Genomic DNA, 12,187 nt, shown 5'->3' with positions numbered 1-12,187 from the left:
ATCTCCTTTGATAGCTTCTTTACATTACTTTTAATGCTTTCATCTTATTCTTTCATATAGTTGTACCATAATTTTCCTAGCCAATTCACTACCACTGGACATTTAGTTTTCAGTTGTTATAAACAACATTGTGCTACACATCATTGTGCCACACATGAGTTACATGTATTTTTGTCCATATATCTATTTTTCTGGATGCATTCCTAAAAGTGGAATCATAGGTCATAAGACCAGGCATTTTCTAAGATTTCTCATAAATACTGACAAAATGGCACTGCCGACTTACCCTCTAGAGCTACAGGCAATTTTTTTTTTTGAGGACTTTTTTTCTGACTTCTTCTTCCCATAAGCCCCCCAGTATATAGTTGTATATTCTAATTGTAGGTTCTTCTGGATCTGCTATGTGGGACCTGGCCTCAGCGTGGCCTAATGAGCTCTGTTAGGTCCGCGCCCAGAATCCCAATTGGCAAAATCCTGGGCTGCAGAAGCAGAGCGCGAGAACTTAACCACTGGACCACCTGGCCGCCCCTACTGCAAATTCTTTTGAACACCTAAGTAAGGATTATGTGCTACATTTTATGTTTGACTAAGTAGCAAAGACTAATCAACTCCAAGCTTTTGCCTTTGGACGGAATCACTGCAATTCCGAACCACCACGTTAGTTATTGACACCTGCTGACCAGAAGCTAACTGGGTGTCAGGTTCCGGATCAGTATGAAATAAGAAAATGAGTTAGTAACTTAAAACCCATAAACTTTTGTTCGGGAGCCAAAATATTTCAAACCTTAGGACCCGTGAGGGTTCTTAGCAGTGAAAGCACTGGGAACGACTGAACCCCAGCGTCTGGCACGGGCCCAGGACAGAATATGAGCCGTAACTATTGCCCCTTCCCAATTCTACAGATGGGACACTGAGGCCCTGCCAGTGTCTGCACCCCCCAAGTCTCCTGACTCAAAGTCCAGGCTGCTCCCCCAACTTAGTGCCGCTCAGAGGAGGGCCACTCGCCTGCCCCAAGAGACACTGGCCCGGGGGTCCCCCGAGCGCCTGCAGCGCCGCCCTGGCGGTGGGCGGGGCCGTGTGGAGCAGACCCGCGCGGTCCAGGGGCAGCCGCGCATGCTCCGTCCTGCGCGCAGCCTCCCTGCGCCCGGGGGCGCGCCCCGCTGGCCCTGCGGCCCCGCCCCTGCAGCGGTTGGGATTTGAATCTGCGGCGGGCGGCGGCCGGAACTGTGGCCGTCTCCGCCGGCATGGCGAGCCCTGGCCCCGGCGCTCGGTGTCCGGTGCGAGAGCAGCGCGCCCGTTGGGAGCGGAAACGCGCCCGCACCGCCCGGGAGCTGCTGGAGACCGAGCGGCGCTACCAGGAGCAGCTGGGGCTGGTGGCCACGGTGCGGGGCGGGCACCCAGGGTGTGGCAGGGTCTCTGCGAGGCCGGTGACCCCGGGGGTGGTGGGTCTTGCCCTGTCGGCCTGCGTGGAGGCAGCTGCGCCTTGGCGTCAGCCTCCTGTCCCTGCAGACTATGTTGGGTATTCTCTCCTTCCGCAGTACTTCGTGGGGATTCTCAGAGCCAAGGGCACCCTGCGACCACCAGAGCGCCAAGCCCTGTTTGGGCCCTGGGAGCTCATTTACGGCGCCAGCCAGTGAGTGGAAGGGGCGCGGGGAGAGGGCAGGAGGGAGAGCCCTGGCCTCTGGCAGTGCTCGGAGTCGGAGAGACCCAGGTTCATATTCAGAGTTGGCCAGTCACTTCACCTGTGGGCTTGGGCCAGTGCCTCACCTGCTCCAGGTCTCCATCTGTAAAATGGGGTAATAGCGCTGCCTCCGGGGCAGGGGTAGGAGAGTTTAATGAGGTGGTGCTTGAGTAGCTCTTGGGCTGCTCTTCTGTTGTCCTCACCCACGCAGAGAGCTGCTTCCCTACCTGGAAGGAGGGCACTGGGGACAGGGGCTGCAGGGCTTCTGCCCCCACCTGGAGCTCTACACTCAATATGCTGCTAACGCAGAAAGGTCCTGGACCACCCTGCAGGTAACCCGAAGATGACTTCAAGTCCGGCCCCTCTTTCTCTCTTGTCCCATACGTTTCCTCTTCATCTGGAGACCCAACCTTCATTCACACTGTTCCAGCGTTTATAGAGCCCTCTAGCCCCCAGCTCTGTGCTAAATTCCCTGGAGGGAGACAGGGGTTCTCTCAGGAGCACACAGCCCACTGAGGGCTGGGGAGGTGTACACAGATGAATACAATATAAGGAGTGGCTTCTCTCCCTGCTGCCAACTCTTTCCCCCTCACTCCAGGAGCAACTAAAGAGAAACAGACGTTTCCGGAGGTTCCTTCAGCTTCAGGAAAGCCGCCCTGAGTTTGGGGGCCTTCAGCTCCAGGACCTGCTCCCTCTGCCTCTGCAGAGGCTCCAGCAGTGAGTGAACTCACCCTGAATCAACCCACTTCTGTTTTCCGAGTCTGTATGGCTGCTGCTCTCAGCTTTGTGGGACTCCATGGGGTCTGTCCCAGTGCCTCTCTCTTGGGACAACTTGCTCCTAAAAACCTTTTGCAAGAGTAAATGTGAACACACTGGAGACCCGGGGTCTGCAGACTGTGGGACTCTGCGCTGAAGTGAGGGGGCCTGTCATAGGGCTAGTGACAGGGTATCTGGAAGTTTGTTGAGATGAGAGGCTGGCCTAGCTTAGCATGTCTGTCCCTGGGATGAGTTATGAGCTTATAGTCAGATTGTCTGTAGCATCGTTCTTGGGTTAACTTTCATCTTGGGATCTGGCCTCCCGAAGCACTGTCACTCTGCCCCTGACTCTAGTATGGGATGGAAGAGGGCCATGTGGTGTGAGCCCAGGTTCTGACTCCCAGAAGAAGAGGATACAATTGCCAAAGGCAGATCTTTCCTGGCCTTGCGACTGAAGTATGTGTGGGGTGACCTGTGTGTCAGGCAGAGGAGATTTTGCCCAGCTCTGCTTCCCCTCATACACTTCGAACTGTCTAATTCCAGGTATGAGAATCTTGTTGTCATCTTGGCTGAAAACACAGATCCCAACAGCCCTGACCACCAACAGCTCACACGTATGTTCTTGCTCCTTTGCAACTCAGGCAGGAGGCTGCCTCTCCTGTATCCCTTTCTGGTTCTGACCTCCACCAAGGTCTGGTATGCGTCTATCTTCCATTGACATGTACACAATGTCCCTATTGCCCTGCCTTCTCTTCAAGAAGTTAGACCCTGACCCGGTCCCCTCTGCAGTAGCCTGTCCTTCACCTCCACCAGTCACCCAAAGTCAAAGTTACGCTGGGAGTGGGGTGGGATGTGTTATTCCAGGGGCTGCCCGGCTCATAAGTGAGACTGCCCAGAGAGTTCACACCATTGGTCAGAAACAGAAGAATGACCAGCACCTCCGGCGTGTCCAGGCTCTGCTCAGTGGACGCCAGGCAAAGGGGCTTACTTCAGGTAGTCTGCATACATCCCCCTGAATCCTCATCTGTCCTTTTCTTACCCCTCTTCCTCGACAGAGCCAGCACATAACGTTTCTTTCTGTTTCCGCGGATCATGGTCCTGGATCTGCACGAGAATAACAGTTTGCCCATCCCCCAGGTCGCTGGTTCCTACGCCAGGGCTGGCTGTTGGTCGTGCCTCCCCGTGGGGAGCCTCGGCCCCGCATGTTTTTCCTCTTCTCTGATGTGCTCCTCATGGCCAAGCCTCGATCTCCCTTGCACCTGCTGCAGAGTGGCACCTTTGCCTGCCAGGCCCTCTACCCCATGGCCCAGTGTGAACTCCACAGGGTCTTTGGCCACTCAGGAGGCCCTTGCGGTGGACTTCTCAGTGTAAGTGATAGGCAGGAGCCCTAGGTAAGGTGGCAGAGGCCCAACATATGCCTCGAATGCCTACGCACCTGTTTATCTCCTTGGCCTGGGCCCCTTTCATAGGAACTGAGCAATCTACCTTGAGAGAGGATATCTGGGGTTTGACGTTCAAACTTAGTTCTCACCTCAGCCCTGAATTACCTCCATGGGAACAGCAAGGCCTTCAGGTTTAGCCTGGACCTTTCTGAGCTAGGTACTAAGAGGTGGTCTCTCCCCAGCTGTCCTTTCCCCATGAGAAGCTACTGCTTATGTCCACAGACCAGGAGGAGCTGTTGCGCTGGTACTGCAGTCTGACTTTGGCTGTCAGGTAAGCTCAGGAAGAGTGCTGTGATGAGGCCTACGAGCTGCAGATGAGCAGTTCTGATCCTATCTCATGTCCTACATCTGTCTGGGACCTCCCACCCCCACCCTCTGGGTGATTTTATCTGAATAGAGTGGTCATCCCAGAACCCGAGCTGATCGTCTCCTCTCCACAGCGGCCAGAAGAACTAGAGGAATCTTACAAATTCCAGAATCCGGAATACTTCAGGGATAGGTCAGAATCAGGAGGACAAAGGAATCTTCTTCAGTACTAAACAAAACGCAGGACTCTTCATGGTTTGAGAAGGACCATTTTGTGTTTGCCTGAGAACAAGCCATGCCAGGTCATTTAACCAGCTCTTAAGAATGAGGAAACCAGGGGCTGGCCCCGTGGCCGAGTGGTTGAGTTCGCATGCTCCGCTGCAGGCAGCCCAGTGTTTCATTGACACTGCTCATCAAACCACGGTGAGGCAGCGTCCCACATGCCACAACTAGAAGGACCCACAACGAAGAATATACAACTGTGTACCGGGGGGCTTTGGGGGGAAAAGGGAAAAAATTAAAAAATCTAAAAAAAACAAAAAAAAGAATGAGGAAACCAAGTCTGACCCAACTGAAACTGCCGAACCAGCCCCTCCAACACAGATGAGGGGATTTGGGACTGATAAGGTCGGTGCTGTATCTATGGCGAGTCGTTTATCAAGGATGTGGCTTTGTAAATGTGGCTATTTTTATGTTGTATGCGGTTTCTATAATTTATTTTCCCACTGGATTTTAGTAACGTTTCTTTTGGGAAAGACCTTTCTGTCTCAGCTATACGATATGAGAAAAGGGATTTTTATGCCCTGAAAACTGACATGATGGTGGCCTCAGGAATACAAGGGAAAGAACTGGAGCTCCCTCTATCTTCCTGGCTCTTGCACTGGAAAGCGGCCTCTTTTTGTCCTAATAAGGGAAGCTTTTCAAGAAGGCCCAGTTCTTCTTACGCACCTAGTATGGGTGTGTGTGACCCGCTGGAATGGAAAAAACACACAGGAGCATCCAGTCACAAGAACAGACTTTGTTTTACTGAACCTTCAGCTGTTGCGCTCCTTTCCCAGTGGGGGCCGTGAGTGGGGCCCTTCGCCGCAGCCTTGCTGCATCTTCTCCTTAGGCCCTGCTCCACTTCCCAGGGAGCAGCTCGGTTTCTTATCTCTGTGCTCCAGTTTAGGGGCTCCTCCCAATCCTGACTGTCACCAGCTGCCGCCTCATCCTCCGCTATACATGAGTCCTCAGGAAAGGGGATGCTGGCCTCTGTGAGGGGGAGATAGGCATGTTCCAGTTTCGGCACCTGTCTCTACCTCCTCCAGACTCTCACCTCCCAACCCTTTACCTGGTTCTGGAACCTCCACACCCTTGTGTGGCTTGCTGTCTTGTAGCAACTGCTGGATGGTCTGTAGCTTCATGTTCAGAAGCTCCTGCTGGGCCCCAGCCAGGGTTGTCACTCTGCAGATATATCCACTCAGAGGCTGCCCAATCTATGTCCCCACTTCCCTCACCTACCACAAGTTCCCTTGGCCACAGCGTCATTGCTCTCCTTACCGCTCAAAAAGGGGGTCCAGCTGGGCCATCAGGTTGTTCAGGTGTTGCTCTGTCTGGGCCAGCTGTTGTGTCAGCTGGGCCAGCTGTTGCTCTGGGGGTAAGGGAGGAAAGGAGAGCAATGGTCACTTACCTTCTGAGCCCTAACCCCTGCCCAAGCACCTACTTCTGCAAACCCACCTGACTGCAGCGATTCCTTCTTGCCCGCCTCCTGGAGAACAGCAACCTCATCTTTCTGCTGCTGTGGAAGAAGGAAAGGGCAATACTGCAACAACAAGGTTCTCCATCACCTCGGTCCCCAAAGCCAGTTAGGAGGAGGAGGACAACTTGAGGAAGAGAGAGCTGTCGTGTTTTGTTTTTTTGGTGAGGAAGGTTGGCCCTGAGCTAATATCCATTGCCAATCTTCCTCTTTTTGCTTGAGGAAGATTGTTGCTGAGCTAACATCTGTGCCAATCTTCCTCTGTTTTATGTGGGATGCCGCGACAGCATGGCTTGATGAGCAGTATGTAGGTCCATGCGCTGGATCTGAACCTGCAAACCCTGGGCCACCAAAGCAGAGCATGGGAACTTAACTACCACGCCACCCTGCTGGTCCCTGTTGGCCCCTATCGGATTTTTACCTCAGAGAATCACAATCACGTCTAGTCCAGCTCCTCACCCAGGACATGAAGCAACATGTCAGTATGCCCCCACACATGGTCATTCAGTCTACTGAAACGCCTCCAGGAATGAGCAGCTCTCTCCAGTTTGATAAAGCTCTGGTTATATACAAAGCCAAACATTGTCCTTCATGTATCTTTCCATGGTGCTGATTAGAGCCTTCCAAAAAGACATGAGTCTTTTCACCATGATAGCCCCTCGGGATTTGAAGACAATGGCATACCCCTTGCCCCATTCCCCATGTCTTCTCTGGTTTAATATCACCATCTTCAGTCTGTGCTTATTTGACACGGTTTTCTTTGGTGGTTTTACTGAGCAGGTAGGGCTCTTAAAGCGGTGCCCCAAAGAGAATAAAATTCTCCAGGAGCATTCTGATCAGAAGATAAAGCACAATTATCTTGTTCCTAGCATTGGTTTGGGAAATGGGTTGTCACATTACACAACTGAACGTTATTAGTCAACTAATAAGTTATGTTTCTTTGAGACTGGACTTGGTCCAAGAATAGAATTTATTATCTATCCTTGTTAAATTTCATCATTAAGTTCAGTCCCTCATCCTAGCCTGTCACATCTATTTGGGATCATGATTAGCCATCCCTAATTAGCTATCCCTTCTAGCTTCATGCCATCTCCAAATTGGTTCAGTCCTCTATTTGCCAATGCAAGTAAGTGATAGGGCCAGGGCTGAAGATACAGCCCTGGGAGGCACTTACTTTCCATTTCGACAGTTTCAATCCACCAAAGTGTACTTTCAGTTCACATTTCAGGACTTCCCAAGGAGAACATGAGACTCCTTGGTACGCTGAACTCTAAAAACCCTGTGGCTACAGTAATCAACTGCTCGTGCCAAGGCTGGAATCTCACCAGGAACTGCACTTTTGTAGTGTGGACACTCGCTGGGCTGGCATCCCAGCTCCGCCAGTTACTAGCTCTGGCTGACCTCGAGCAAGTGACTTACTGTCTTCATTGGGTTGTCGGGAGGATTAAATGTGATGGTCACTACTTATTTACAATTTGCCTAGCGCCCTTCCCACCCTAACCTCGCTGGATACTCAAAATAACCATAATGTTGGAAAGCCAAGGAACTACCGTTTTCATTTTACAGACTGACGGAAAGACGTGTCTTGTTCTTGGTACTGTACTGCCCCCATGGGAAGAGTCAGGCCCAGGGCATCCCACCCCCGGGTCGTCCCGCACCTGCAAACACCTGTACAGCACAAAAGCCACGACGGCCGCAGTGTACAGCGCCCCCAAAGGTAGCGCCCCGGCCCGGGCCCGCTCGCGCTGGTCCTTGGGCGGCGGCCGCCGCCGGGATTCCGTAGCCCCAAGGCCGTCGTGGGCGGGGTCCCCTGCGGAGGAGGGTAGAGGATGGTCAGTAGAGCTGGGGCCTGGGACCCGTAGGCGGTCCCAGCCTCCCTCCAGCAGCCCTGGCTGGTACCTGGGTGTGCCCGGAGGTCGGTGCTGGGGCGGTCTCCGAGGACCCCGGGCAGCGCAGACACAAGCAGCAGCCCGAGCACACCCGCTCGCGAGCTCACGCTCGCCATCGCAGACCGACAGAACGAGACACTGGGCGGTGCCAGCGTTGGCCGGGCGCCACAGTGCGCATGCGTACCTGCGCCCCGGAGCGGGTCCGGCGGGAGGCCACGCCCACTTGATGTGTGGGCGGGGCTAGGCGTTCTTTGCATAGGATTGTTAGCCCAGCTTTCCTAAATGAGTTTTTCTTATCTTTTAGGTATTCTATTAGCCAGAAATGCCTTCAGAAGCCTACAATCTTAGAAGATTAGGCCGGAAGGTGGTTTTTATTTCTCACGTCCCCAACCTTTATCACCCTAACCAAAAGATAAATTCTGTTCTGGCCCTATAAAAGGCTAGAGCCACTGCTAGGTCGGCAGTCCGTGCCGAAGGCCTGTTTCCTAGGCTACATACGGGGGACTGGTTCCTGACAAGTGCCTAGGGGAAAGTCCCCGGACCGCGGGCAGAGAGTGCCGCGTGCGCGCGCACGCAGGGCCGCCCGCCCGTCACTGCCTAGGCCGCCGAGACGCGACCCCACGGCGGGGAGCCGAGCGGCGTGCGGCGGGCGGCCGTCCGTCAGCTCCTCCAGTTACGCAGGCAGTGCGCCTTCGCGCGCCAACCACACGGGGCTCATTCTCGGCGCGGCAGCATTTTGAAGGTCGTCTACGCAGGACGTGGGGAGCCTGCACAGCGGCCCAGCTGCGGGGGCCCGTGGGGGGGCCCCGGACGCGGCGGAACCAGTCCCAGCTCTTCGCGTGTCAGTGTTCTGCGGTTCCCTCTGCCTGCGAAGGCCTCCCCTTCCCCGCCCCCTCCGTCTGGCAGCCGCCATGCATTATGTAGCGTGGTACACGGTGCAACATGGCCTCTGCCCGGGCCAGAATCCTGCCTCCCCCACTCGAGAGCTAAATGACTTTGGGCAAGTGACTTTCTCGCGCTCTGTGCCTCAGTTTCCACTCTGAGGATTGGAGATGATGATAGAATGTATGTCCCTCACAGAGTTATGATGATTAAATGGGATAGCCGAGTAAAGTGCTTAGACCCGTGCCTGGTTATTAGTGATTTTAACTTGAGCAGCTGCTCTGAGCCAAGAGCTTGAAAGGATGCGAACTCTCCCGGAAGGTCCCCTGCCATGCCCTGTCCGCACGGTTAACGTCTACACAACCTTCAGATCTCGTGTGTTCCCTTCGTTCAGAATCCTTACCTCAACTTCTAGCTTATTCATTAGTGCAGCTATTGTACTTGCTTCAAACCACTATTATATATCAATTACATCTCAACAAAGCTGGCGAAAAGCCATTTCAATTAATTAAAAATCAAGTAATCAATTTAAATTGATTATAAAAAGAAAATACCGCTAGTCTGTAAATTCCACGAGATCAAGGGCCGTATCTGTTTTTCTTTATCCTTTTATTCCTATAACCTGGCAGAGCGCTTGGCTCTAGCCGGCTTCTCAATGAATCCTTGGTGAATGAAATTAATGTGTTCAAAACGACCCAACAGGTCAATGTAATTAAGCACTTTTATTTTTTTATTTTATTATTTCTTTTGGAAGATTAGCCCTGAGCATTTAACATCTGCTGCCAATCCTCCTCTTTTTTTTTTCCCGCTGAGGAAGACTGGCCCTGAGCTAACATCCGTGCCCATCTTCCTCTACTCTATACGTGGGAGCCTACTACAGCATGGCTTGTCAAGTGGTGCCATGTCCACACCCAGGATCCAAACAGGCAAACCCCAGGCCACCAAAGCAGACCGTGGGCACTTAACCACTGTGCCACCGGCTGGGCCCCAATTAAAGCACTTTTAAAGGATGAGGAAACTAAGGTTCAGAAAGGTTAAGTAAGTTATTAATCAGGTAAGAGGCTGGGCTGGGAGTCCAACTCTTGTCTGTCTGTCTGCAAGTCACCTTCCTCACATCACTGCCCCTAGCTGTTGCCCTTTTTGGCCTCCACGTCTCCAGGCGGACTTGGTTAGTCTCCTTCTGTTCCACACTGCCTTTTCATTGTCTGGGACACACAGGATTGTCTTCCTAATTAGATCAAGAGCTCTTGGAGGAAAGAAGCCATTTCCCACTCACATTTGCATCTCCAGAGCTTGGCACATAAGCAAGCAATCAGTACACGTGTATTAAATGAATGAGGTACATGTGTGTTAAATCAATGAATGAAATATGGGTGTATCTTCGTCTTTCCAGAAAGGGAGGGGGCAGGGCAGGGAGAGACCGGCACTCAGGATGCTGTCACAGTCCAGCTGACTGCCCAGAGGCAGCCTTGGTTGCAGAACAGCGCAGTCCAAACCTTGACTCTAAGCCAGTTGGCACAGTCAATGCAATTAAGTGCTTCAGGCCACGTAAAATATGATGCATGGCCCCCAACTGATTGTCGCCTAGAGGGAATTCAGGCCCACTATTGCCAGATCTGCTGATTTTTCCCAAAAAATCCACAAATCAGGATTTCTAAAATTGGAAATCTCTGTTGTTAAGTGTTGACAGGGAATCAGTGGCATACTTCGGTCTTGAGTGGGTCATTTAAAAAAATCCTCCTCTTCTATATGATAAAATTATTTTCGGTAATAATCAGGAAATGAAACAAATAATAAAGGCCAGAAAAGAAGGCAATAATAGGGGCCAGAACTTCAGATCGTGAATTCTTTCTTTTATTGAACTCTGTAGATAAAATCATGACAGTTTAAAAAAATAGTTAAAAGTTGAAAATTAAACACAATGAGATAAGAAGGGAAAAAAGGTAATGGGTTAATACTTCTTAATTACATTATTGTATTTTTTGGGAAAGGGGGCAAAAACTTTATACCTACATATTAATCTGAGTGACGAATACTGTTACAATTTCTTTTTTTGAAGTTAACTTTTGCAAACTTGCCAAAAGTAATCTTTGCATATTTATAGTAATAGAGAATATAGCCAGATTTGTCAATCTCCTCTCATAATTAATCAAAGAATACCTTTAATTAATTTTCATTTCTTAAAGTTCCTTTCACATGAAGCAACAGACATATAAATAGTTAGGAAAAGTCTTAAACATAAGGTTGTTTGGCAAAGATTCATAAAAACTCCATTTCATAATAAATTCCAGAAATTCTCAATATAAATAAAAACTCCAAATGCTCACCTAGAGTGACAGAATTAAAGTAACTCAAGTTCAATTTCTTTGACTTCACAATCATTGTGCTATCATTGCTTATTTTAAATTTTCTGGTTAAATGCAGGCATATGTAACATCATAGGGGTTGGAGACAGAAATTAGCAAAAACTCAATTCCAAACAGGCGCTAATTCTAGACATAAAAACATGTAGATGAATCTGCTTGGGTCAGGGGCCGACTGTCTAAGTGAGAGTTCTCCAAACTAACTCCCACATAGATTACAATGTTTTTTAAAGGATAAGTAACACAAAATCTTAATTTGAAGCCTATATATTATTAAAACTCATCAGTAACCACAGTAATTTAGAACCTCGATCTACAAAAGATTTTTCAGAGAGGAGTATTTTATCACTGACATTTTTTAGAATTGCTGGAGCATGGTGATAATGAAGATGAGACTGATTTTCTGTCCGCTTTTTTACCTTCTCTGCAGACAATACCTTTGACTGCCTGCAGCGGGAAGGGTGGGACCTCTCCTGCCACCCCATCCTTGGCACACCACTCCAGTAATTTAAAAATTTTTTTAAAACACTGTATAGGCCAGACAAAACATATCTCTGCCCTCTGGTCTAAACTTCAAATCCCTCTTCCCACCCCCAGAGCCTCCCACATGGTGGGGCCGTCTCTGGGTGGAGCAGGTGCTCCTCTCCCCCAAGTGAACAAGTGCAAAGACAGGGCCGGGTTCCCAGGCTAGGACTGGGGCCGAGGTTTCCTCCATTCAACTAACTTTTTGAGATTGGCTTTCTTAGGGACAGTTTGAATGAAGTGGGTTGGGAGGGGGGAATCTAGCTTCTTCTATCCTCCAAACTATTATACCAGTAATAATAACAATGACAACGGTCATCTCAACACATTCCCCAAGGGTCGGCCTGAGGGTGTGGTGGGACTGCGGGCACCAGCAGCCCTCCCCATCTCACTCCACGTTACAGCATGCCCATGGAGGAATACATTCTCCCTCACAGGACTCGGATAGGCATCTGGTGGCGGAAGGCAATCTCTGTCCTGAGGCCTGGCTTCCTTGTTGGTTGGTCTTGCCTCACGCCCCTTCGGCCCCCCCTTGGAGTCTCCAGGGGCTCACCTGTGCCGGGCACGGTGAACTCAGGCCTGCCTCTCTCTTCTGTGGCCTGAGTGAGAGC

The 12,187-nt window shown here is 50.9% G+C and overlaps 2 protein-coding genes across 2 annotated transcripts; one reads left to right on the top strand and one right to left on the bottom strand.

Annotated features, from left to right (window-relative positions):
- Window positions 1-1,106: 1,106 nt before the first annotated feature.
- Window positions 1,107-4,863, top strand: ARHGEF39 (Rho guanine nucleotide exchange factor 39). The gene is made up of 9 exons (XM_008534352.2): window positions 1,107-1,382; window positions 1,539-1,633; window positions 1,893-2,013; window positions 2,280-2,398; window positions 2,981-3,051; window positions 3,302-3,430; window positions 3,575-3,804; window positions 4,062-4,150; window positions 4,320-4,863. The coding sequence occupies exons 1-9, from the start codon at window positions 1,245-1,247 to the stop codon at window positions 4,333-4,335; spliced, it is 1,008 nt and encodes a 335-aa protein (XP_008532574.1). The 5' UTR covers window positions 1,107-1,244; the 3' UTR covers window positions 4,336-4,863.
- A 320-nt stretch (window positions 4,864-5,183) lies between these two features.
- On the bottom strand, window positions 5,184-8,036 carry CCDC107 (coiled-coil domain containing 107). The gene is made up of 6 exons (XM_008534350.2): window positions 7,820-8,036; window positions 7,579-7,730; window positions 5,902-5,959; window positions 5,725-5,815; window positions 5,516-5,628; window positions 5,184-5,436 (listed from the first exon to the last, which is right to left on the bottom strand). The coding sequence occupies exons 1-6, from the start codon at window positions 7,923-7,925 to the stop codon at window positions 5,189-5,191; spliced, it is 768 nt and encodes a 255-aa protein (XP_008532572.1). The 5' UTR covers window positions 7,926-8,036; the 3' UTR covers window positions 5,184-5,188.
- Window positions 8,037-12,187: the final 4,151 nt, after the last annotated feature.

The sequence above is a fragment of the Equus przewalskii genome, chromosome 26, assembly GCF_037783145.1.
Source record: "Equus przewalskii isolate Varuska chromosome 26, EquPr2, whole genome shotgun sequence".
Lineage (NCBI taxonomy): Eukaryota > Metazoa > Chordata > Mammalia > Perissodactyla > Equidae > Equus > Equus przewalskii.
Note: the sequence above shows the minus strand (reverse complement) of the source record. Positions and strands in the feature narration are given on the sequence as shown.